General features: G+C 46.5%; 1 protein-coding gene across 1 annotated transcript in view; it reads left to right on the top strand.

The window, feature by feature from the left end:
* The window catches only part of LOC119435055 (carboxy-terminal domain RNA polymerase II polypeptide A small phosphatase 1-like), a 111144-nt gene that overhangs the window by 24938 nt on the left and 59337 nt on the right, over nt 1-26869 (top strand). The window contains exons 4-5 of the mRNA XM_049659684.1: nt 5910-6080; nt 19106-19357. Coding sequence (XP_049515641.1) covers nt 5910-6080; nt 19106-19357 — 423 coding nt within the window. The remainder of the gene's footprint in view (nt 1-5909; nt 6081-19105; nt 19358-26869) is intronic.

Here is a 26869-nt window from a genome sequence, read left to right as displayed (position 1 = left end):
ATTGCTCAATAGATGGCGATGTGTGTCCGTATATGTAAGTATACGCATATATACAGTGAAATCTCGATGATACGAATCTCATTTTAATTGTGTTTTGATGATACGAATTTCGGCTAATACGAATATTTTTCGTAACCCCGTGAGATCGTTAAAAAAAGAATTAAAAATTTTTTTTATACGAATCTCACGGGGTTACGAAAAATATTCGTATTAGCCGAAATTCGTATCATCGAAACACAATTAAAACTAGCTAAATTAAAGAGTCGGAGGTGAACTCACTCAGGCACGCGCACGTAAAAAGCATTTACAGTATAGTTCACTTATAACGTAACTGTTTATAGTGCAGAACTGGCTACAATGCGGCCTTTTCCGACTCCCGTTTACCCTCCCATAGAACTCCATGTATACGCATACCGCTTACAGTGCAGCCGCATGAGACGAAATACCGGTTATAATGCGGCTTCCGCTGGACAATCTCGCCAACAAGGGCGGTAGCGAGCACGCTTCTCAACGAGGTGCGCCCACCGACGGGAGAGGAGATCAACGAAGGCGATGCGGAGGAGGAGCATGAGACGTGGAGCATGAGTCCAAGGGCGATAAAATTGTCACCGCGCGCCGTATGTGCGAGTGAAAGCGCGCCTTCCGCGCACGTAGAGCGAACGCACAGGGGAGAGCAAACGCGACTTCCGTCACGGCCGGGCGCGCCAGTCGAGCCCGGCCCTGCTTCCGTCGCGCGAAAGGCCGAGGGGGGGGGGGGGGGTGAGGCTGTGCTGCGGGGACCAAATGCGTATCTTGCAACCGGGCGCAAGGGTAACTGGCGACGCAATCTCCCACCGAAAGGAACAAAGCGGGAAGGCAGCGCAAGAGGGAGGGAAGGAGAGAGGGGGGGGGCGGCTTCTACTCTGCCAACAAATGCGTTCTTGTACTTTGCGCCTGTGCCGGCTGTCGGGGTTGTCACGCGCACCGTATCTTGAAGCGATCTCCACACGGCTCTGACCTTCGTATGCGCTGTGCTTACGCCCCTCAGTTTCCGTTGAAGCGATAGACCGCACGAACCTTTGCTCGCTGCCGCGGCCGCACGCAAAAGCAAGAAAAGCGCCACCGCGTCAAACTCTTCGCGCCCAATCGCGACCTCCGCGCTGTCCGGCGCCGCATCCGCGCCTCCGCACCAAACGAGAAAGGGAGAAAGCCCGTGACCGCGCGCTGTTCTCTTTTGCGGCCGCGGTGGGGCGCCGTTTATTCGTATCAACCGACGCGGATCGAAAATCGATTCGGTAACAACCGTTCTCTAGCACGTTGGAATGAGGCTCAGCCGGGACCACAGAAAAATTCGTATCATCCGGAAATTCGTATTAGCCGTGATCGTATCATCGAGATTCCTCTGTACATATATATGTATATGTATAGTATAACCGGAAGCCGACTTCCGTTTCCACTTCCGGTTCCGCTTGCAGTTCCGGAAGCCAGCTTCCGGAGAACGCTTCCGGCGTTTTTCTCTCTCGTCCGTAGCTAGGTGCGCTGCGGTGCACAAGGGCGTTCGTTCCCGACGCGCGTTCTCTTTCTCTCGTTCACGACGCGCGCTCTCTTTCTCTCGTTCCCGATGCGCGCTCTCTTTCTCTCGTTCCCGACGCGCGCTCTCTTTCTTTCTTGTCTGTAGCTAGGGGCGCTGCATTGCACAAGGGCGTTCGTTCCCGACGCGCGCTCTCTTTATCTCTCGTCCGTAGCTGTGGTTTACCCGAATGATCCCCCGGAGCTTCACCCTACTCATCATCATTCACCCCGTGGATATGCTGTGATTTTTTTTTTATGAAATAAACGTAGAAGTGAAATAGAACGACGATTTTCGAGTATGTGTATATCATTAAGGTTCTTCAGCTGGGAAATACTTGCGAGGGGACTATAATTGTTAGAAATGAACCGGGCAGCTCTGTTTGAATGGACTCAAGCATTTCAATTAGGTATTTTTGATGGGGAGACCAAATAGATGAGGCGAATTCCAACTGTGGACGAATAAATGTTAGATGTGCAAGTTTTCGAACGGAGCTAGGCGAGTTTCGCAGGTTTCTGCGTATGAAACCCAATGTTTTCGATGCTTTGCTGCAGATGGTTGAAATGTGACAAGACCATGAAAGATTTGGTGTGAACTGGATTCCGAGATATTTGTACGACGTAGCTTTGGACAGGAATGTGTTATTGATAGAGTATTGGAAATTAGAAACATCATGCTTGCGGCTAAAAGTCATATATTTACATTTAGTAGGGCTTAGAATCATGTGCCAGTTTTTGCACCAATCAACAATAGTGTTAAGGTCATTTTGAAGGATCAGGTGGTCAGTATCTGAAGTGATCTTATGGTAAACAACACAGTCGTCTGCGAAAAGACGTAAACGGGATGAAATCTTATAGGGAAGGTCGTTAATATAAATTAGAAAAAGTAAGGGTCCAAGAACGCTTCCCCGAGGTATGCCAGAGGTTACGCCAGATAGTAGAGAGGAAAGCCCATTGACAACTGTGAATTGTTGACGGAATGAGAGAAAGTTACGAAGCCAAGATATTGTGAGAGAATCAAGACAGAGGGTAGATAATTTAGTAAAAAGCCGGCCATGAGCAACTCTGTCAAATGCTTTTGAGAAATCTAAAAAATACAATCTGTTTGCTGGTTTTCATCCATGTTAAAATGCAGGTCAGTAGTAAATTCAAATAACTGGGTGTCACACGAGTAGCCTATCCTGAAGTCATGCTGATTTGAAAAGAAAACGTTATTTCATTCCAGATGGTTGTAGATGTGACAAGCGATAATATGTTCAAGTAGTTTACAGCATATGCACGTTAAAGAAATGGGACGATAGTTATCAGGCGAGTTTTTGTTTCCCATTTTGAAGATAGGGATGACCTTTGCTATTTTCCACTCGAAAGGCAGCTCTCCGGATGACAATGATTGCTCAAAGATATGACACAAAGTCTGGCTGGAAACTGAAATGGTGTTTTAAGAATTTTCGAATTGATGTTGTCCACTCCGGCAGATGAGGATAACTTAAGGTTATTAATTAGAGATGCAATACCCTCGGGACTAATCCTGATGGGCTCCATAAATGGGTAGTCGCAATCAGGAACAACTGGCATACTGGAATGGTCTTCCTTTGTAAACACTGATGCAAAAAAGTTGGTGAACGCAGTTGGACATTCAGTGTCGGTTAATGGTAAGCCAATCAGTATTGTGTAGTGATATGGGGTCTTGTTTATTTTCGGGAGATATAACTTGCCAAAACTTCTTTGGATTAGTTTGCAATAGCGATGGAAGATCATGAGTAAAATATTTGTTTTTGGCAGTGCACATAGCAGAACAGTATGTTTTGAGACACTGTTTATACTTATCCAACAGAGGCAGAGAGGAAGTATATTTAGCTTTTCTGTACAGGCGCTTCTTTTTATTCCGTAATCGTTGTAGGGCCTTGTTGAACCATGGATTAGTTTTATCATTAGATAGCATAATGAGAGGAACGTACTTCTCTATCAGCGCAGACAGTTGTGTTGTTTGAAAAGCAACCAGTTTTCTTCAGTAGATCGGTGGTTTCTTAGTGGGAAAAATACCTCATTGAAAAGTGTGGTAAGTTCAGCGTTAATTTCACCATAATTTGCCTTACTGTAGTCTCTAATCTTTTTAGTTGATTGACCAGGAAACAAACAGGGAACCAGAATATCAAACTGCAACAGCTTGTGATCGCTAAATCCGTCAAGATACATAACTTGCCCTATGGTTTCTGTGGTTAGAACTAAATCTAGTATGTTAGAACCACGGGTATTCTGGCTAATAACTTGAAAGAGGTAGAAATCTAGAGTTAGGTTGATGAATTCGGTTGCAGCATGACTAGGTGAAGACAAATTAGCCCAATCTATTTGCAGAAAATTGAATCACCAAACAAGTAGATGTCACTGGGCGAACAATAGTCAACAGCAGCAGAAATGCTAGATCGGAGATTATGAATGAAAGAAATCCCACAGTCAGGTGGGCGGTAACACACCCCAATAAGTAAATTTGAAGAATTAGTTTTGCAGGTAGCCCACACCATTTCGAGATTAGAGTTGGAGGTGATAGCGATGGATGGTAGCGTTCTTTTAATAGCAAGAAGCACCCCGCCCCCTCTTCTATCTGCCTGGTCATGTCTGTAGATATTGTACGCATCGGCGTCAGGAAAAATGCAAGCTTTCATTCTAAGGTAGTTTTTTCTCTATTTGCTCTTTTGTATTTTGTGGCTATCTGAAGTTCCTCTTTACTGCTTGCACAAGAGTTCGAAATTAGGCTGGTTGGTTTGTGAATAGCATAGTGAACAGCATGGACAATAATGCCTGTGCTTACTGAATGACAGTCACCGTGTATTCTTTCTTTAGTGTCCTGTTCACCTTGCTGCTCGTTGGTGATTGTAGGTTGTCAACTATGTAACGAGGACTTCACTGTGTGTTGCCTGGGCATCAGCCTCGAAACATGTCCAGCATATGTGTTGAGGCTGATAAGCGGTTATGCGTTACGATCCTGTTCATCACTTTTCTTCAAAATTAGAAGTGCCTCAGTACAACTTTTCAATGCTTTTTTGAGTAGCTTATTCGTAACATGCCTTTTGCAGTCACACGTGCAGGATGCACAGATGTGATCTGCAGAAGGAAGGCTAGGATATTTTAAAGCTATCGGCACATTTTTCTCTAAGGTAAACAAGAGGGACGCATCTTTTCTCTTCTGAATAACCAAACATAAGATTGTGTTCATGTTAAAATATCCAAGAAAAAAAAAACTCTGCACTGCAAGGGTCAATGGGGTGGGCAGGCACTTGGCGTGGTAGTTGGGAGAACACTGCAGCTGGTGCTGCTGCTATGCTTGAGTGATAGCACTATCCTTGTTAGTTTGTTCTGGCCAGTGTCACATTGTGAATGATGCAACCAAGTTGGCGTTTCTGTGCTGCATAAGAGTGTTGTGCTGCTCTGTGACACTTGTGGTCAGTATTGGGTCCCTTGTTGCGATTGTGATGGTGGGAAGCAGCTTTTTCCAGGACTGTGCAACGCTGTCAAGTGTGGGAGGCATCATTGCATATCTGGCAGGCTCAGGCTTATGGTTTTTTCAAGTGGACAATTCAGTGAGTGGCTTATGAGAAGCATTTGCCAGTAAAAGAGGAGCATTTGAAAAAAAACTTTGTCAAGAGTGGCAACATTAAAGGAATTGTTTGAAAAAGTTGTTGAAAGATCCCCAGAGTGCAGATATGTAAATGTTTTTACGTGTTCGGCATACAGGATGTTATATTGTACAAGGTGGCGTCAAATTTTTTAAATTGTGGACAACACATGCAGCAGCAGCAGTTTTGCCACTGTTATGAGACAGAACAAAATCTGTGATGCCTTCTTGCGCATTTTGATTGGAGACCAAGGAAGCTTTACTGTGGCATACTCAAGTGAGCAGATTTAGGCTATTCTTGCAAAATTCGCTGGAATTTAAAGAAAGCATCAAATGTATGGCTTTATAACTCAGCAATAAAAAAACAATATCACAATTCTGTAGACTGCATCTATTGTAATAAAATTGATGCATTGCACACCGCTAATTTATGAGCAAGACTTTTGCAGAGTTAATCTGTAAAGCAACACAGAATTTGGATGATGTAACAAACAGTTCACATGTGATGTCTTTAATGCAGAGTTATGCAGTTGTAAACCTCCAATGTTTTTATTAATTTGCTAATTTTCGCTTCTTTCTAAAGGCCCTGAAAAATTCTGCATCCAAACGGCTGGTAGAATTGAGCATTCATGGTCCCAAGCTTCGTAGTAAAGCTCGTGGTTGCAAAGACGGGATGGGCAATTCGGATCTTAAGCGCAGTCCTGTCATTAGTCCAGGGTGGGGGGGGGGGCATGTGTTGCATGTGCAGCAGCAGCAGCAGCAACAGCAGCAGCAGCAGGTGTCCTCCAAGCGCCAGCAGCAGGCCCCGCCGTGCGGTGCCTCGCCCATTGCCCAGGTGCAACAGAACCAGGCGGCGGCCCCCGTGTTGGCACGCGAGTATGCCGCCCAGGAGTACACCAAGATCAGTAACACCAACCTGGTAACTACCGCTGGACTTCTCTGGTTGGTGGATTGCCCAACAATTGTAGCGTGTTTCCATTGATTGTTGCTGTGTATGTTGTGCTGTTTTTTAAAGGGCAGCAAGTTGTGAATGCCTGGTCCTAGCGAGTGATTATGTGGCATGAAAGAATTGTCCAGGTTGGCATTGCTGTAAAGCCATGACTCTGTTATGAGACATAGCGATTGAGCTCAACAGTTGCCGTGCAACTTGCTCACATAGCCGGACAGGTACCGTATAAGCCGGAATATAGGTCGATCTTGAAAATAAAGCAGCTAAAGTCGCCCTTCGCCTTGTATATCGGTCTTAAACCCATATTGAGTTGTCTTCTGGCCAAGTCAAGGTCGACCTATATTCCGGTTCATACGGTACTAATCCATGCTGTCCAGAGTGTTTTGCACTTCCTAAAGGCGTGCACGACACCGACGTAATAACAAGTTGGCGCTGACGTTAAATATTTCCAGTGGGCAACACACTTGGCCAGATTGCCTGATATGGGGCAGCTGTTGTGCACCAGTGCTGGCGTGAACACTGGTGGTGGAATAGCACTTCAAGCTGCTTGGCCGCCAGTAAAGCATCTTGTAGTAGAGTTTCACAGGTGCAGATGCAAGGTGGTAATGGCCACTGCCATGTGCTACAGCTAAGACCACACGCATTATTTTACTGAACTGCATCAGCTCCGGTGCTTTTGGCATCTTTGCAGGGCATAGACTGAGATAGCATTGTTATGGCAGCATCTGCACATGCAGCACAACGAACTAGACAGACTATCCTTACTGGCTGCACAGGCTATCAGCAAAAAAGGCACTGGCACATTTGTAATGTTTTTCTGAGTATATCATACCACCAGAATGAGTCATGCGTTGGTGCCTCAGGAGACCTGCTCTAACAGCCAACCTTAGTAAAGAAGTTGCTGCTTTTTGCTAGAAAAGTGGAATTCGTTAGCGATTCTTACCAAGAATTCCGATGAGGTGGCTGAGCTCTTGCAAAGCAACCAAAGTAGAGAATTTCCTTTTTCACTGGACTTGGAGGATTTATTTTATCCTGTGCCGCATGATGCTCTGTTTGAATCAGTGAGAGCTCGCATCGATGAACATGGGATTGTTGACTTCCAAGATTCCATAGGCATGCACACGGATAACTTTTTAACCCTGCGAGAATCTTATTTTGCCTCTACCTCTGTGTCGTATGACAATCAGACCTATTTGCATCAACAGGTGATACTATGTCTTGGATCTTGTGTTGGCTCCTGTTCATTTTCAGTACCTTTCTTTCTTGAGTTGATAGGGCATTCAAGCGAGTTTTTACTAGTGGTGAGGTTATAAAAGTTAGTAAATATGTTGAAAAATTTATAATTCTTCTAACCAAACCGAATGACATGGCGAACAAAAAGTGAACAATATTTTAGAAGCCTTTCGGCAACATGGACAAGGCTTAAGATTCATGCATGAGCTGCTTGACAATGTAGTGCTGCAGTTTTTAGATGTGAAAGTAACTCTTAATGACGATCATGTGTGCTGGAGATAATACTCCGCATGCAGAGAAGGATATGTTACCCTACGGTTTTGTACATTCAAAACCGTAAAAAAGCGTATTGTGGTGCTTTGCTTACAGTCCGCACTTTGGAAAGCATGTCCACATCTTATCGAGTGCAGTTTCATTGAGCAAGTCTAGCGTTTAAAAGCTGCCGGGTTCCCTCCCTCATTATTGACTGCGGGGGCGGAAAGGTGGCAGGATGCAAGCCCAAAGGGCGAAATAATGGCCTGAAGTGGAGCCTTATACAGTGAAACCAGGATTCTACGACATTCTCGGGGCTGCAAGAGAATCCGGTCGTCATGTAATTCGACAAACAAAATTATGTCTATAATGCACAGCTTCGGGCAACAGAGTTGCGAGAAGCTCAATTTAAACTGTAAGATAGTACACTGCAGGACTCGGAAACCAAGACAGCCCAAAAAGTAAATCTGAAAAGAATACTGAAGTGCAGCTGTCAGTCATGCTCTATAAGAGGGACATAGCGTACTGTGTACATGCTAAAACATTTTTTATTATCTACACATTTTAAAAATTAGGCCAGTTTGTTATAGAATATCTTTGAGCCAGGCAGCAAGAGCATTATTTCAAGTGCAGCAAAATCCGGAAGGTCACCTACGGCGGTCGCCTGCACAGAAGAACCTATGAATGTTGTCGATGCACATCCGTAAACGTAGGCACAGGCATGATAGCATCTGTGGCGTTGTCCTCATAAGAGATGGCAGCTAGCAGTGTAAACATAGGCAGTACCTCCTCATATGTTCTGTCCCATATGATGAACCACGCGAAACCAGGAACCCAACGACAGACGTTTGAGAACTCTTGCATGCTTGCGTGTAGACAGAAAGCTCCAAACTACATGCGTGAACACACATATCAAATATAATCTGCGTGCCTTTCGGTGGCTAATAGGTTCGGATTTCACACATGCTTTCGTGCTTTTCATACATGCTGGGACGGTATTCTTGGGTGATCACTTTTGGAGATGGTTTCACTTTTGCGAGACTCTGTACTGGACATGTCGAAGTATACAGCTGACATTGCTCTTGGCACTGTGAAGATAGCGAGCTTTGCAGAGCGCCAGAAACGCTGTTGGCCATATATGCCGAGTCACACGAAAGTGAAACTATCTCTGAAAGAAGAGATGGAGGAACGTGGTTGGGTAATAATAAAAAAAGACGCCGAGAATCTCAAGGCGCCAGCAGTGCGCTGGTGAACAGCACTGCCAACAGCATTTGTAAGAGCAATGGCATGTGATGCAGAGGACAGGGCGAAGGCACACATGGTGCTTCCAGTGATTTTGCACTGTGGTTTCCAAGGCCTGACGGACTGTAAAACGAATTTTTGTGCGCATGCACTTGAGAAAGGTCGCTATTTGTATGAGGCAGGTCATATATATATAAAGCAGAAAATGAGTTACAAATTGCTATGCAAATGCACACAGTAAACAAAGCTCACCGCACAAGCTGAAACGTGGAACTCTGGCATTTTGTTATTTTGCTTTACACATTAACATTGTAGTATTTAATGCATGTAGATTGGCGAAGCAGCACGAAAATGGCAGACAAAGGTAGACGCAAGTCTGTATTTTTTGTTTTGTTTTTTTGTGCTGCTTCGCTGATCGCACATGTGTCGGTAAGTTTCCATTCTCGGTCCTTTTTTTTTTGTGATGCTTTGTCAATTTTAATGTCTTAGCAACTGGCCTAATCTTCAGTGTTGATTTATTTCACACAGTTTGGCACAACGAGAACCATAGTCTGATGCACTTGTGTCGGCGAGTGCAGATGTGTCACTGTGTTAGTGTTCGCCATCAATGCTCTGTGCAGAGCGCTCATGGTGAACGGTAACACACTCCTCATACAGCTAGTTCTGGCTGTGGTGCACCAATCGCAGCCAGAGCTGGGAAGAAAAGTATACCCCAAAAGAAAACCCCTGAGAGGATGGTGAAATGACGGGTACAAATTCCGCGTGTTCAGTCGGTGCCCAAACAAAATCACACAGTCTACTTGGAACATGAAGCTCCTTTATTTATGTTCGAACAACTAGACAAAAGCAGAGCAGCATCGGAAATGTACACGTACTGTTGCCTACGGACTGCGCATCGTTCAAGCTGGTTAGGTCATGATGAAAACCAATGAAACTGAATGGCCTTCCCAGCTTCAATCATGTTTGGATAACTGTTTGTGCTCCCAAAAATGCCACTTTTGTTTCACGGGGTATTTCGCCAACACAAAACACAAACGATGGGATGTGATCAACCATCACAGCTGGCGGCAGCGCCTGGCTGTCACATACCATTACATTCGCGGTGCCACCGGTCCAAATGCCTCCGCACCCGGTGCCTATGAGATGGCAATGAAGTGCCGAAGGAGGGCATGGTTAAGGGGCCAGGGATGGAAAAGGGAGGCAAGTAGGGAGCTCAAAAAGCAGGCTGAGCTGGGTGCTCTGACGGAGGTGGGCAGTGCTTCTCACACAGCCGCCGTTGGGTTCGCAGTTTTGCGCGTCATATGAGACTGGATTTGCGTAATCTTGCGTTGTATAATCAAAGTTTTTAATGCATTCTCTCTATGGGGAGTTTGCCAGGACTGCACTAATCTGTCATAAAACCGAGGACGTCGCAACATCGGGGGACGCTTCAATGTATTAAAAAGGTTGCGAATTGGCATAGTGTACCAATGGTTTTTGCGGCACCAAACTGGCCTAGTTGTGCATTATGAGGAATGATTGTCAGCGGTACACCAAGTGTGCCATAGAGGTGGTCTACAAGTACCCTTAATGTGTGGGAGGAGTTCCATTGCATCAATGATCGAGCGAGGGAACATGCGCTTAATGTCAAGAATAAGGATGGTGTGCATTTAATGTGACTTCATGTGGGTGTGAGCCAAGCCTTGCGGAGATCTTTGGAAGGAGCAAAAACAAAGTAGCTCGTGCAATTCTGGAAGCATTTTTTATCAAAAGGTAACATTTATAAAAGCAACCCATGAGTGAATTTTTCATTCAGAAATGGCGTTAGAACAAATCCAAGTTAGTGTGAAGCGAGGTGTGAGCACATGCAAGGTCTGCATGTGTTGAGAGAAAGCCAACTGTCTGTAAAAATAAACAGTTTAAAGTGTCCCGTCTTTGTTTTTCAATGATTGTGCTTTTGGTGCTAAAATCGTTACTGTTGTAAATGGCAAGCTTCAATTACTTTATAAATTTTTCTATATTCACATCATGTTGAATCCTGTTAGAGAAATGTTCAATACTTGTGTACTGTTTGAAATTAAGTACAAATGTGATATCAAATTTTATGTATGGTCAGCATTTTGAATAATCACATATTTTGTACAAGATTGATTGTTGCCATAGTGATATCATTGGTGAAAGTGTATATGTGTATGGCCATGCAAAGACCACTTTCCAGGGTTTGTATTTTGTAAGAATTCTTACTGGAACTGCATACTACTGTTTGTGTTATAAATGTTAACTTGTCTACCCAACAACTTAAAGGCCAACTGCAACGAAATTTCACTTTGGTGAAATGAGTAGTAAATGAGCAGTAAACCTCCATTCCTTTGAAGCTGTGTAAAAGCCGGAGAGGAGCGAAATCACACAAATAGAAGACTGCTGGCCATGCATAGACCATGTGGGGAGATCTTCCAAAATGCTGCTGGTATATTCTCGATCACTTTCGCATGCACTGGACAAGTCGGCATCTATGGGCAATGGCGTTACTGCTGCTCTGCCAAGACAGCGTGTCTGGCCCTGAGTCAAGACGATTGATCCTAATGCAATATTTGAAGCCCGTCATCCGAGCATAATTGGTTCCAGAAATCCAATAAGCTGCCACGGCTACTTCCTGCATCGTAATGAATTCCGGACAATTTGACTTCGAAAACTGAAACTAAGCTGCGGAAGAGTGCGTTTGTCATGCATGCAATTCGTCATGCAATTCGTACACGAATGCAAAAAAATTGCAATCGTACCATTCACCATTCTTGGGTGATCAGCTGCGGCAACTACTGCAAACGCCTACCAAGTTTATATGTGAGCGTACTGGTAGGAACTGCAGAAGCTTGCATGTGGACATGCAATTTACCATTCATGCAAGAAACATGCGCGAGTATCACGCCCATATGCTGCGAAAGTAACTCATAAGGCCAAGGAAGTGCAATTACGTAGTATTTATTCGAATCTAGGCCGATAGTTTTTTTCAAGTAATCACATACGAAACTCTAGGGTCGGCTTAGATTCGAGGATTTTAAAAAACGCGCCAGTTTTTAACTGAAACTGATAAATATGGTGCATAGTTAGCGCCATCTAGAAAAGTCAGTATCGCAGCCGCTACTAGCCGCGCCAGTAGCCAGCTGAAGTACACGAGCGACGTCGCCATTTTGACCTGCGTCGTATCGGTAGTATCGGTATGGTTATAGTGCCTAGAATATACTTAAGTATATTCTAGGCACTATAGTATGGTGCAGCATCGGCGCGCGGTGTGGCGTTATCGTAATGGCACCAAATGGGCGATGCCACTATAGTGCCGCTTTCTAAGCGAATACTGTATTTACTCGAATCTAACGCGCACTTTCAACACGACCCTAAATCTGCGTCGGCATTTCAGAATGGCCGCCTCGGACGCGCGTCGAGCCTAGCTATCGTAGCATGCGGAAGCTTCCTCCATGTGCTGCAGTACACGTGCTTAGGCAACAGTCTACCGTCTGTCTTCACGTTCTCAGCGTCTGCTCTATCTATCAGCATGAAGTACCAAGTTCATCATGATGCTGCATTTAAAAGGAAAGTGATCATCTGTGCGGAGACGGACGGAAATCGGGCCGCATCACGGGCGTTCGGAGAATCCGAAACTTGCGAGCGGGACTGGCGCAAACAGAAGGAGAGGATTTTCGCCAGCAAAGCAATGCGGAACGGTTTCAGTGGACCGAAGCAGGACGTAATCTGTGACGATCCACTACGGCGATACGATCGCCTTGGCCCTATCTTGAATGCAATCTGCGACGGGTAAAGTCCGCCGCGCGCCGTGTTTTCGCCGCGTTGAAGCGAGACGCATGCTAGCACGAAGGTGCGCTCCGTCTCCAGCGTTCTGACAGTTCGTTTCCGCGGTCAACGAGCGAGATGTGTTCATGTTTGCTTGTGCGCGCGTGACACCGTGCTTGTTAATAGCGGTCTACTAATTTGCTATCGCATTCGATGCATCGCTTTTCAGGCGAAACTGCGACTTTTTTTATTCATCGCAACTTCAGTGCATCGGGAGAAAATCTATTTTTCCAAATGACATAAAGTTGTATTTCTGTTTGAAAGCATGAGGTGCGCGGTACTGTAAAGAACTTTTTTTCCTCACAGAAAACGGGTGCGCGTTACAATCGAGATGAGCGTGAGAATCGAGTAAATACGGTAGTTGTGCTAGCCGTAGAGGCATCGCATCGTCAAACGTTCAAGCCGGGCGGAACTTCGGCATCGGTCTGTGGTTGGAGGGGGCCACGGGAGATGGTTTTTGCGTGCGCCGCAACGTGCGCTCCTTCCAAAAATGCAGCATCTCTAATGCGCTGGATGGTTCTGAATATAGCGCGCTGTTTGAAGATGTCAGCAGTAAGGAAGATAGCGACGAGGCTAGCAGCGATGGTGACATAGAATGAGCTCGGCATGTTCAAATTTAATAAATGCTGTTTTATTTTGCGAATGCTGTCCTCGCTTTTTCGTTCGGCCTACATTCGAGGTAAGTTTTTTTTTTTTTTTTTCGGACTTCGAACTTTTGGGGGGTCGGCTTAGAATCGGAGTCGCCCTAGATTCGAGTAAATACGGTATTGCATGGTCCTCGAACCTTGTGAGTCTCGTCTGCAAAAGGGCCTATTGCACCACTACATGCGATGCGCGTCTCGGACAGCGCATGTGCGATTTGTCGCACAATGTCACCCTCTACTAATCGTGCATGTGAAAAAGCAAACACTCGTACTTTACAATAATAATATCAACGCGTGACCAACAACTGGGGAAGGTCCGATTATACCACCGCAGCTACCGGTGAGAGAAAGCCACATACCCAAACTTCATACAGTATAGACCACTTATAACGTAACCGCTTATAGTGCTGGACCGGATATAGTAGGGTCTTTTCAGACTCCCGTTAATTTTCCCATAGCACTCCATGCATACGCATACCACTTACAGTGCAGCCGTGTGAGACGAAGTACCGATTATAATGCGGTTTCCACGGGAAAATCTCGCCGACAAGGGCAGTAGCGAGCACGCTTCTCAACGAGGGGCACCCACCGATGGGGGAGGAAATCAACGAGGGCGATGCGGAGGAGGAGCATGAGACGTGGAGCGTGAGTCCAAGAGCGATAAAATCGTCGCCATGCGCCGTGTGTGCGAGTGAAAGCGCGCGGGGGACGCGCGCCTTCACGGAGAGCGAACGTAAAGCGGGAAGGCAGCGCAGCGAGGGAGGGAGGGGGGGGGGCGGCGGCTTCTACTCTGCCAACAAATGCGTTCGCGCCTGTGCCGGCTGTCGGTGTTGTCGCACACACCGTATCTTGAAAGCGATCTCTGCACGGCACCGACCTTTGTATGCGCTGTGCTTACGCCGCTCAGTTTCCGTTGAAGAGATATACTGCACGAACCTTCGCTCGCTACGGCGGCCGCGTTTCCCCACGCCCGCGTCTTGACAGTGGTTGTCTGCGGTCGTCGAGTCTATTCATGTTTGCTTGTGCGCGTTACTACCACGCTTGTTAATTCAGTTAGTAAGCGAATGTGTCAAGTTTATGCAGCCGATAAAACTACTGCCCCTACTTCTTATAGCTCTCTACTAATTTGCTATCGCAATTGATGCTTCACCTTTCGGGCGAAACTGAGACTATTTTTAAAATTTTGTCTGCTTCATGCAAAAATCGTAGGTACTTGGACATTAACCTTTCAACGTTCGTAAATTTAAACGGATGCAAAACTCCCAGTCGCACGCTTTGATTCTCGGATACGCGCGGCTGCTTGGTCTACATGTTTTGCATACGTGCAGGGCTTGAAAATCGTTTTGGTTATAGTGCAGTACTGCTTATAGTGCAGATATTCACGACCCCGGCGATTTACGTTATAAGCGGTCTACACTGTACTTGAAAAGAGAAATCCACCTGTTTACTATACACAGCAATGAGCCGGACAGATTTCGCCAAACACATCAAGAAAAGCAAGCATTGTGCCTGATAGCTGTGCTTGTGTATGAAAAAACATGACTAATGCGGCAGCAATTGCACTTCTCATGAAAAACTCGCATGATGGCCCAGACAGCACTGATGTAACAGACTGATAACTGAGTGCACGATATTTGCCGTCTGGAACGCGCAAAGTACTCAGAAGTAAATTGCAGCTTTCACAACATGGTGGCAGACGCCGTGCACATCTTTTTCAGACAGCCATCGTCCGCTAGCTGCTTGTGCTGGTCCGAGCAAAAATCTGCTGACAGCTTTGAGAGTCCGCGGACAGTCGGTTACTTCTGGTCCGTAAAAAACGAACGCAATTCTGGCAGCTCTCGGACTGCTAGGCGGAGCTTCAGAAGCTGTCTGAGAAAATCAAATGCAGGACTGCAGTCCCAAGCAGTCCGGGACTGTCGGAGACTGATAATCGAATAGGCCCAGTGTCTCCCTACATTTCTTGGACTGATTCACGTGTACGCGATGTTGAAAACACAGCGACCGTAAACCAGGTTGCCTTCATTTGAGTGTTGCCCGTTCCACCGGTGCCCTCCCTTTTGTTGTCAAGGTGGTTCTTTCGCTTTCCAAGTGCTGTATAGCCACTGTGATGTGTTTCGTTTATTTAGCAGCAAACCACAACTCTGGTAGCAGACTCCCGATGAAGTGCGCTGGGTAAGCCTAGCCGGCTGGGGTGTCGCGGGAAGCTCACCTTTGATATGTTCATACCCGTAGACGATGACATACAGATTGGGCATGCAAATCGCGCACAGGCGAACTGACAGCAGAGTGTGTGAAGTTTTGTTTCTTGGGTGATCAGCCGCGGCAACTACTGGGAACACCTACGAAGTTTCTATGTGAGCGTACTGGTAGGAAGTGCAGAAGCTTGCATGTGGACATGAAGCCTAAAAGCTCAGAACTAAATTTGCGGAACACCGCTTGAACTGACAGGAGTCAAGGTTGCCCGCAAAATATCTGCGTTCAGTGCGGAGAACGTGTCGCTAAGAAGCAGCCAAGCAAAGGTTTCTCCGTTACCCAAGCAACCACCACTGCTGTCACCGCTTCTTTTTTTCGTTCCTTATTCAATTGTTTGCTCTGGTTCTCCTCCCATCTGTGGTGCACCTTCACCTCGTTGAGAAGCGCGCTCGCTACCACGCTTGTGTGCGGGATTTTCCCGTGGAAGTCACATTATAACCGGCATTTCGTCTCGCATGGCCTCCTCCCCTCCCTTCCCATCGGCGCCGTGCGCGCGACAAAATACGGCGTGTTTCCTCCCCGCTTTCCTCCCTCGAACGCGGGAAATAGAGCCGCGATTGTCGGCACCAACGGCAAAAATTCACCTGGGGTATCCATATGATTGCTATCGCAATAAAAGTAGTAGACACACGGTACGATTTGGCATCCGATACGGTGTTTGATACAGTCGTACCCGCCGGACGCCATATCAGACGCCGAATCATACTGTGTCTCTCCTACTTCACAGCTGAAAGTTCAGGGAGCGTTTATTACGCGGGAGAAAACAAAATAAAAATTTTGACGACTAAAGTTGGGGGTGAGAGAGGAGAGTGCGTTCATTACGCGAGTAAATACGGTATATGGAGTTCTATGGAAGAGTAAACGGGAATCGGAAAAGGCCGCGCTATAGCTGGTTCTAATGTATAAGTGGTTATGCTATAAGGGTATATCCAACATTACGGTGAGTGCGTGTGTGGTGAAACTGCGTTGTTAGAGCTCCATAGCGGGCATCCATAGAAATGCTGAGCCGCCACGGCGCCACCAGGCGATGACAGTTAGCGGGTATCGCCTTAAAAAAAGATTCCATGAAAGAGAAATTTATTCAACAGACGTTTTCCAAAAAGGACAGTAAAGAGAAAAATGATTTCTTCTGTATAAGTAAATTACCCTTTCACAACACCAAAAACACTACTCTTATTGCGAGAAGATGCTTGGTAAGCCAGAAAAAAACGAAAAACACAAAAGACAGGTGGCGATGCTCCCTTGAAGTTCCTGCACCAGCCCACCATGACCACATCAATATTTACAGCATCTGCTAGGGCCAAGTTAATTCTTTAGCAGTCAAGATTAACTACATTGTGTTCTGAAGGAGCCAAACACTGAATGTGGCAAGTTTTGTGAATTTTTACTGAGCCAGCGCGGACCCAAATACGAAAAATACTTTGAAATCTATGACGTCACACTGGGGTGTGGTGCTAGGGTTTTGGCGTGAATTTAGACATAGTATAGCGTACGCTATATGCTATTGTACAGCGTATGCTAAGCAGCGCATGTTTATTACAGTTGGCCTGCTAGATCTTCTAATCTCAGAGGCCATATGCCGCGGTTGTGCCTATTTCCCGACTTCACCGATAAATGGGGCTGACATCTCGAAGGTTTCTGTCATTAGGCTTTGACTTGTTCGAAACGAGAAGCGAAATCAAAAACTCCACAATGTTGTCCATAAGACTGTCGTCGAGTGGCCTGAGACTAAGCGAAAGTCGTTTACACAGTCATTTGCTACGAACGAAGTTAATTGTACAAAAGCAACGCCAAATTCAATTCGAAGCGAGCAGCCGGGACCGCCGCCATGTTTTGCGTAAGCTACGTAAACCATGCAAAGACGGTAACGTTAAATTTGAGAAATAGCGCATGTACGCTATACGCTATGGGCCGTTTAGCGTTCTGCATGTGTGCAGTGACGACCCGGTATATTATAGCGTATGCAATGGTATAGCGTACACTAAGTCTTTTCAAAAATGAAACTTTGAGCTTCATTTTCTCTTCTAATAATCAAGCTATTATCACATAATTAACAACAGTTTTCAAAGAACACTTTTATCAGTTCAAACTGAGTTATTGTTTTGCTTTAATGTCCCTTTAAAAATGCACAGCATTGCCAGGAACGCGCCAGGAATGCCGTTGCCCGTAGACGCTGATAGAGGTGGAACACAAGCACAATCATCGTTACTACCATCATAGGTGTCCAGGCTGCCGCCATCTTTCTTTTTCAGAATCACTTAGGATAAACCAAATGATACCTAAATGTCTTCATTGAAACAAATATACGTCATCAAGAGCACAGTTCCTTTAAAAACGCAAACCTGTATAACCTATCTATCCATACTTTCCTAACCACTAGGTAGGAACAAAACGGGAAAGTATCGCCATCTCACGGATTTGTGTGATGATGATTGCATGGTATTTGTACATGGGACAGATTTTTGCTAGAGCCCGGCATAAGACACTTTGGTGTTAATTAAAATAGACTATGGCTCCCAGCTTACCGCTACTGCATGAGGTCACAACAAAGTGGCAGCCGAGCATGTGCGCGCAAGTTGTGATAGAAATAAGGGGAAACAGGCGAGTGTGATTCAAGGCGGCGTCTGGCTTTGCTAGCGAGCTGCCACTGGGTGCAGGCAATGCTGTTGCCTCTTCCGTGCTATTTTCGCAAGTAGAGATTTGGGATATCTGGAATCCAGTGGAAAAACGTTTTCGGTTAGCGAGGGTACTATACATTTCTGAAACAATCTTGGCACAGCTGCAGGGCTGGTAATCCTTATTAGCAGACAATGCATGCACCTGGTGGTTAGCAGCTATGATGTAAACATCATGCCAGATTTTTCAGCGTGGTGCCTAAGGTCATGCTGCTGTGGAGTCGTGTGATTATGAGCCTTTCGTGACGCATCCACTCGTTTTTCACACGTAAAATGTTGCATGAAAATTGTTCTGAATCTAGGCCCAAAATGTAGTTGCAGTTGTCCTTTAAAACAGTTCTTTGTCATGTGATGTTCTTGCATTTTTTGAAAGTGATGCACACTGTGTGGTTGGGTACACATTGTAATGGCTGTACTGTGTCCTTAATTTCATGTTTGCCCATTGGGTATGTCCCCATGCAGTACTGTCATGTGCCCCTTGTGTGTGTACTTCTATTCAAGGGACTGGATTTTCAATGTTTGATGCCTTCGCTCTATCTTTGCACAGCTTTTTATAGTGCCATTCCGAATTATTCATGCGAGTGCCTTTCATGTGTGACTTCATAGTATGTGAGCCTGGTGATTGAGCTTGTTATATTTTAGTGTATTTGTCTTTAGAATTGTTCTTGTGCCCTGAATAATGTCTTGTGTAGTTTCTTTGTATGACTGTCATTTAATATTGCTTTTGAGCTTGTGTTGTTGTGCCATGTGTCACTTTAGGGTAGCAGATATGATGTGAAAGACTGTGTTGTTCCCACCACCACCTCGAGGCAGTACTGCTCTCTTGTTCCAATATGTTCAGGGTTGTGAATGAAGTAATCTGATGTTTCAGCTGCAGGGCAAGTTCCTGCTGCCACCTGTGCGGCATCAGGACATGCACAAGATCTGCCTCATCATTGACCTAGACGAGACATTGGTCCATAGCTCATTCAAGCCCATCAGCAATGCTGACTTCGTGGTGCCTGTGGAAATTGACGGCACAGTGCACCAGGTTTATGTCCTCAAGAGGCCTTACGTGGACGAGTTTTTGCAGCGAGTCGGCGATGCCTACGAATGTGTCTTATTCACAGCCAGCCTTGCAAAGGTACGCTTCGACTTGCTACATTCTTGAATGGTCACAGCTGGGCATGATGCTCAATTCAGGTGCGACAAGGCACTGTGATGTGTTCGGCCACACTGTTGGAGGAGCACCACTCATGTTGCTCTTCTTTGGGCCCTGTTGATATGTTCCTTGCTCTTGCGTTTTTCCGGCTACTATGTTGAGTTTCCGTTGTCCTGATTTGAATCCCATTGACTCCCATGTATATGTTCCCATTTCATCCGTCGCTATTCTGCAATGTTCTCGCAGCTTCGGTTGCATTTGAACGCTGCGGTCATGTAAACTTTGGCGGTGCAGAAGGAAGTTTGCTCTTGCACGTTGCTGCGAGGACAGTAAATGTAAATGTTGCAAAAAGCGTCTGGTAAGTTGCAACAACCATGCGTTAAGTTGTAACAAGGGACCAATGCATTGCAACAAGCGACCGATAAATTGCAACAAGCAGCTGATGTTTCACGAGGCAGACAACATGCCAGACAACGATATCGGGAAACGTGTGCAGAGCAGTTGGTGAAGCACCCGAAGAAGTGTGCATCAGTTAAAATCTATTGGGAACCACGCACATTGGGCCAAATCTTCTGAGCATATGGCTACATTTATTTGTCATCGGAAAGAGTATTATATGCATTGCATAATAGCCGGTTTTCTTTAGTTTTGCTGCAATAAAGCTGTGCTATGTGGTGAAGCATATCAAAGTGGAAAGGGGCCACTGTCACGAACATCGTACGTGTCCATTATGCATGTGCGGGCACGCCGTCCCTGCTCATAGTACGAATCCCAAGGCATCTAATAACTCGGCTGGCAGCCATTCAGATCCTTTACTGACGTTGCTGTGGTGATCTGTGGCCTTCCTCACTGTTTTCCCAGCTGTAATGTTTCTTTCCCGTAGTCCCTTGAAAAATGTATCAATGGGTTTCTACTGTATTACTAAAAAGCCCCTCACCAGACAAGCCCGGGTCATGATTGGGTCTGCAATGTATGAAACCGTTGCATGAATTTAAACGAAAGCCCTTCCTCTTGTTGAAACCCTGCTTCCTGCCAGAGAATCAAGGTCACACGCATGCCAGACGTACTTTGTACAGTTATGGCACTTTGGTGTATCATGAAAACTATATGGCATAGGTAGGGGCCCGCGAACATTGAGCACTAAGCTGCATGGGCTGGTCTCAAAGAGGGTTATCATATAGGATTGCCTTGATCATGAAAGCATTAGGATAAAAATTTAGAGACTGTTTGCTTTAAATACTCTGAGCATAACATTTTGAAAGGAACTCTGTGCCAGTCTTGAGAAATAAGTTGTCATCTGCAGCGGAATGCTTTGGTGTCCTGGTTGCTATGTTTCCATGTTATGGAAAAATGGAGCACTAAAAACAGCAATGCCTTTCATGGAAAGTAAGTATTTGGCAAACTGGTGCTCAGTACAAAGGTTATACTTTCCGTATTTACTCGAACGTAACGCGACGGGTGACATTGCAGTCAAGCTACATTAAAAAAAACTGAAATACAAAAAAAAAATAACAGTGTAACGTGAGATGAATGGGAAAAAAAAGCAATCTTTCAAGCAATCACAGTTCAGAAACAAGTTCTCTTCACTCATCATTGTCTCAGGAGAAGGCAGAGCTTTGTTTAAGTGGTATTCTTGAGCGATGACTTTGCAGATAGTGTCACTTTTGTGAAATTTTGTGTGGTTCGGCACTGAACATGTCTACGACAGTGTTCCTGCCGCTGTGCCAAGCTCGAATATCTTCGGCACCGAACGCGTGCGAGACTGTTTCTGGCGCTGTGCGAAGCTCGAATATCTTCGGCACCGAACGCGTGCGAGACTGTTTCTGGCGCTGTGCGAAGCTCGCTATCTTCGGCACTGAACGTGTCCGCGATAGTGTTTTTGGCACTGTGCCGAGCTCGCTGCCTTCGCCACTGAACGTTTCCGTGACAGTGTTTCTGGTGCTGTGCCAAGCTCAATAACTTCGCCACTGAGCATGTCCGCGACAGTGTTTCTGGTGCTGGGCCAAGCTCGCTGTCTTCGCCACTGAACGCATCCGCGACAGTGTTTCTGGTGCTGTGCCAAGCTTGCTATCATCGCCACTGAACGCATCCACGACAGTGTTTCTGGCACTGTGCCAAGCTTGCTATCTTCGCCACTGAACACATTCACGACAGTGTTTTAGCACTGTGCCAAGCTCGCTGCCTTCGCCACTGAATGTGTCCGTGACAGTGTTTCTGGTGCTGTGCCAAGCTCGCTAGCTTCGCCACTGAACGTGTCTGTGACAGTGTTTCTGGCGCTGTGCCAAGCTCGCTATCGTGGGAACTGAATGCATTCGTGACATTGTTTCTGGCGCTGTGCCAAGCTCGCTATCGTGGGCACTGAATGCATCCGTGACATTGTTTCTGTCACTGTGCCAAGCTTGCTATCCTAGCCACTGAGCACATCCGTGACAGTGTTTCTGGTGCTGGGCCAAGCTGCCTTTGCCACTGAACACGTCTGCGACAGTGTTTCTGGTGCTGGGCCAAGCTTGCACGCTTCGCCATTGAGCACGTCTGCGACAGTGTTTCTGGCGCTGTGCCAAGCTTGCTATCTACGGCACTGAATGCATCCGTCACAGTGTTTCTGGCACTGTGCCAAGCTTGCTATCTTTGCCACTGAACACATTCGTGACAGTGTTTCTGGCGCTGTGCCAAGCTCACACAAAGCTCGATGGACAACGCTAAGAGCGTTGTCGGTCGTATCCTTCGACAGCTTTGGTGCTGAGACAGGCTGAGTCTTGCGATATCTCCGAAAGTGATCGCCTGAGCATACCTCCCCTTGTTGCTATCCACCTCCGAAATCAAGTCACCTGCTGTGCCGTTGAGCTTGTTTGAGATTGTGCTCTTCTTAAAAGACCGCAGAACCATTTCATCTTAATGGCTATACCAGGCCACAACGAGGTCTACGAAAGCCCTTCCGATGAGCCTCGCACTTGCAGAGGACTTGCTTGCCGTGACATCCGCTAACCCCCGCGGCAGAGTTTCCCAGCTCCTCAGTCATCAAAATTGCTCGTCTCTTGAAGCAGGCGTCGTACTGAACACGCTGCGTGCCATAATGTCTCGAATGAACGGAGTTGAAGTGTGAAGGGCCGCTGAGTGCTGCAGCGCCACAACCGTATCGCCAGTCACAAACACAGTGAAAGAGGCATCGATTCAGTTGTCAAACAACAAGTTTTGACTTCGGTTTACTTGCTTATGGATGGGAGCGAGACGTAAAGGTACAGGTTGCCAACATAATGCTAGAAACCGCACGATTTAGAATTCTTTAAATGGTCAATTTTGCCGTTATTCGAATGTAACGCGAAGGTCAACTTCAAGCAATGAAAATCTTGGGAAAAGAAAGTCTCGTTACAATCAAGTAAATACAGTAAGTACTGGCTGACTTCATTTACAAACTGCGCTCTCATGCCATTAATATAAATGCTTGTGCTTATTAATAATCACGTTCATATTATACTCATTATACTATTATACTCATATCGGCTCAAGTAAACTGGGTATGAAATGCATTGCAAAGGGTGAGGTCAAAAGAAATACACTGTTCTGTGCTAAGAAAGCAACAACAGACCATGGCACTTTCTGCTGGACCTGAATAGTTGCTGCTATGACAGAATTTGACAGAAGACCGCCTGTAAAAACATAATTTAAAAATTAGGCCACTGATATTTAAAAAAAAAAAAAGACGACTCGGATATGTTGGCTTCCATATGGAACCCTCATTAACGGTTATGAACACAAGTTCTGTATGTAACGTCAACGTTTTTGTAGCGAGAGCTACATTGGCCGTATTCTTGCCGTTTTGCTGTGGCCGGTGGCCGCACCGCGAGCTGAGCCGTTCCCTAGCAACCGCCGCTCGCCGCGCCATCTGGCATGACGTCAGAGGAGGAGCCGGTGAAACTGTGTTGCAACAACAGAGGAGGAGCCGGTGTTGCATCGTACATATAGAAAGGGCGGCTCGGTGGGATTTGTCGGCAGATATGGAAAGTGAGTTGGAGAGACTGAAAGAAGCCAGGCTTCGTCGTCGGAACGAAACCAAGAGGAGGCAGTGAGCCGGGGAGACGGAGGAAGAACGAGCTGCACGCCTCGAGAAGCGTTGTATGTACGAAGCGGCCAGGCGAGTGGATTCAGATGAGGATAGCGCCCGAAACGTGTTCAAGTCACTGGACGACAACCCCTTGTCCTCCCGCCTCACCGATAATTTGGGCCGTCTTTGTACAAAGGCAATGGAGAAACAACAAGATGAAGACTTTGAAAATAAATGCGTAACACTTTAAAAATGTCTAGTCTTAATGTAATCATAACTTAACGAGAGGTAACAACCAAACCTAAACACTCAGACTGTGGGGATTGAGGGAGGCGCCGGTGCCATTGCGCGGGCTCTGCCATCCCTCGCTTTCGTTCCCCGCTCGCCTGCGCCGCCTAAACCGGTTCCCACGGTGGCGCTGCGCACGCGGCGGTTGGCGGTGAGGGCGGGGCGCTGATGTCACGCGGCCGCGCGTTTGGGCTGCTAGCGGCGGAGCGTGGCTCGGGACTTCTCTCCGGGACCAGTGCACGGTACGTTCATGCTTTCCTCTCGTCTGCCGACACCTTTGTGACTAGGACTGGAGCTCGCGCACGGTGCCTTTGCCCGTGCGGGGAGCGCGTACTTTGTGCTGATCCTTTCCCGACGCTAAGCCGACGAGCGGTGCCATTAGTGCTCGCGCGAGGTCGTACCCCGCCGAGCCGCACTTGCCGAAAGCCTAAGCTGAAGGATATTGCCCGTGCTCTCGCGAGTTGACCCATTGGTTATCGCCAGAGCAAGTAGCATAGCCGCCGGGACTTTTCCTAGCGGCGTGTCCCAGCTTGAGCCTGTGCTCTCGCCGCGACGTGCTATAGGCGCCTGTTATTGTATTTTCGCCCTGGTGCGGGGGACCCCTTTGGCTCCCCGCCGCGCGGGCGTTTGTGCAATGCTGGTGCCGACGGTTTCAGTAAATGGTTTCCGTCAACTCAGGGCTTTACTGTGTTTTTGGCGTGCGTCGCTCGGTAGCCCCTTGCGGCCTCTGAGCTCGCGCGCGAGCGGTGCTGGAGGCGACGGCTGACGCGGCCCTGTGGCTCGCTAAGCTCGAACCCGCGGTGGTTGGTCTCCTGTGAGACACCAAGAACCCACAAGACGTACGAAGCTAAACGATAAAGATGCAACCGTAGAGAGATCCAAGCTAAACAATAAGATTAACCGTACCTCTCGCTATGCGCACCCAGGCATAACTGAGTTAAGCCACAGCTAATTTTTTTGTTTTGACTTGGTGAGCGGTGCAATTTTTCAGTTATGACACAGAGGCTTTGAAGTGGTGGGTGATTAACTGATTCGTTATCGCACGAAAAGTGCCGTTTTTATAGGTTTCAGGGAAAACATTTTTGCCACTGCAAATAATATTCCCGCACATGCTGCAGCATAGCAAATTGTACATAATGAAAGGCTCTTTCCAAAAACATACTTAGCAGAGCAAAAAAATTTAGTAGGTAACCATAAAAATTCTAACACCATTTTTGTTGCCAGTTGATAAATGCAACAATAAAGAAACATATCTACAGAACCATAATTATCAAAGGAAATTCAGAATATACATTTGAAAAATATATGACCCAGGAATATGTCTCAAAAAATAAATATTGAGTACACCACCGTTCTTTGGATACCAAAAAAAGAAACTAGGACCAGGAACTGCTTCTTCATTTGTGCCATGCGGCGAAGTATTTCCTGGCTCTTGTGAAGTGTAGGTGCACTCCGCATTTTTTGCACAAAACATTTGTTCTTATTCAACTTTGTGGCCCTCCGTAACACATTTTGCAGTTTCGCCTTTTCGCATCTTCTGAAGATGGTCCGATGAAAAGTCCAATAAACTTCACCAGTTCGTCTGGAGCCGCCTCTTTCCAGGACCCATCGCTCTTGGCGTAGCTGGGCAACTCCAGTATATGCATCCAAGCATATTTGCTTGTTTCCTGAGGGTCTTTATCGCCTCCGCAGTGAAGAAAAGCAGAAAGAAATCCCGTGCCATGTTAAACTAGCTTGCGCTGCTCGGTAGTGCTGGGCAAATGTGTGTTCAGGGCGGCCTTCTTGGCGTGAAGTGAATTTTCTTTGCTGCCGGGGGCAGCACATCCTGACCAAGCAAACTACGCACCCTGCAGATAATCAGTGTAGCTCTTAGTTCGTGCACAAAGATCGGCAGATAAGTGTGCACAAGATGGGAGACCGCTCAAGGTTGTAAACGAAACTCGCCGGTGAACAGCCCCGGATGTCCCAGGCTGACTCAAAATATCGTTGCCGTCAGAGCTTGAATCTGGTTTGCTGTCATTGTTGGAAACCTGTTTCAAATACTCATCACTAAATTCAAGTGCAGGTTCAGCTTATTTCATAGCCGGACGCTTTTTTTTGCGGTGCAGCCGTGCGAGACACCGCTGCCATGGAAGTGACGTTCGATAAATGCGTAGTAAACACCGGCAGCGCCCCTTGCCCCGGGATCTTGCAAGTGAAGCAAAACCAAAAATCTTTGTAATTGGATGAAAATGCCAAGTCCACATGTTGGACACGCGGTGGACCTTCAGAAATGCGCTTTTGTGGAATAAAACTACTTGGACCCCAAGCCAAAGCTCACTATTGAACAGCTGGCATCACTTTAACGTACTTATCGGTGCCAGCACTGTCAGATGGCAAAGCCAACATCATTATTTGATTCTTGACTTGCTGGAGACTTTCCATCAGAATAATTTGATGTTAGTGCTGCGGAATCGCGAGCGGCGCGCTTTTTTCTCAAGGGTGACAGCCACGCCCCTTTTCACTACAACACACGCACATTAGTTCGCAAAAAGGCCACCAAAAATCACAACAACACCAGAGCAGGAAAATTTAAACTCATGCTGAAGTGGAGGGCCTGGACTAACCACTGGGTGGCACTAAGTGCATAACACACTACTCCAACATGTCGAAATCGGCAATTTAAAGCATCAATCACCGGTGATCAATCTGAATAGGCATGGTAACGAAAGAGTTAAAAGCCTAGAGGAGGTCTTTGTGGGAATGCACTTGTGTGCATCAGTGGCGGAAGATTGGTAAGCCTGTGATAATACTGTCACTTGCTGCTGCTGAGGACCAATTATGGACCCCAGCACAGTGAGGGGCATTTTTTGAAAAAGCATGCACACATTTTTGCATCCCATTGTGCTCAGCAGCACGCTGCGGTACATTTAGTACCTATGCAGTATTCATACTTGAACATTGCATTCTTCAAGACTGTCCATGTGGCTTGGGATCATTTTTCAGTGGTGCAGAAAATGCAAAAATAGAAGAAAGCCACACAAGCTAAGTGCTTGGCTCGCATGTGTGAGTAGTGCTCCACTGGTGCTGTGTATGTGTTCCCACAACTGAGCATGCCGAGCAGGTGGCACTGATTGTACTGTTGCCACCATATGCGGACGGCAGCAAATACACATTTGAAGGAG

The sequence above is a fragment of the Dermacentor silvarum genome, unplaced genomic scaffold (genome assembly GCF_013339745.2).
Source record: "Dermacentor silvarum isolate Dsil-2018 unplaced genomic scaffold, BIME_Dsil_1.4 Seq403, whole genome shotgun sequence".
NCBI lineage: Eukaryota > Metazoa > Arthropoda > Arachnida > Ixodida > Ixodidae > Dermacentor > Dermacentor silvarum.
This window is presented reverse-complemented; position numbering and strand designations above follow the sequence as displayed.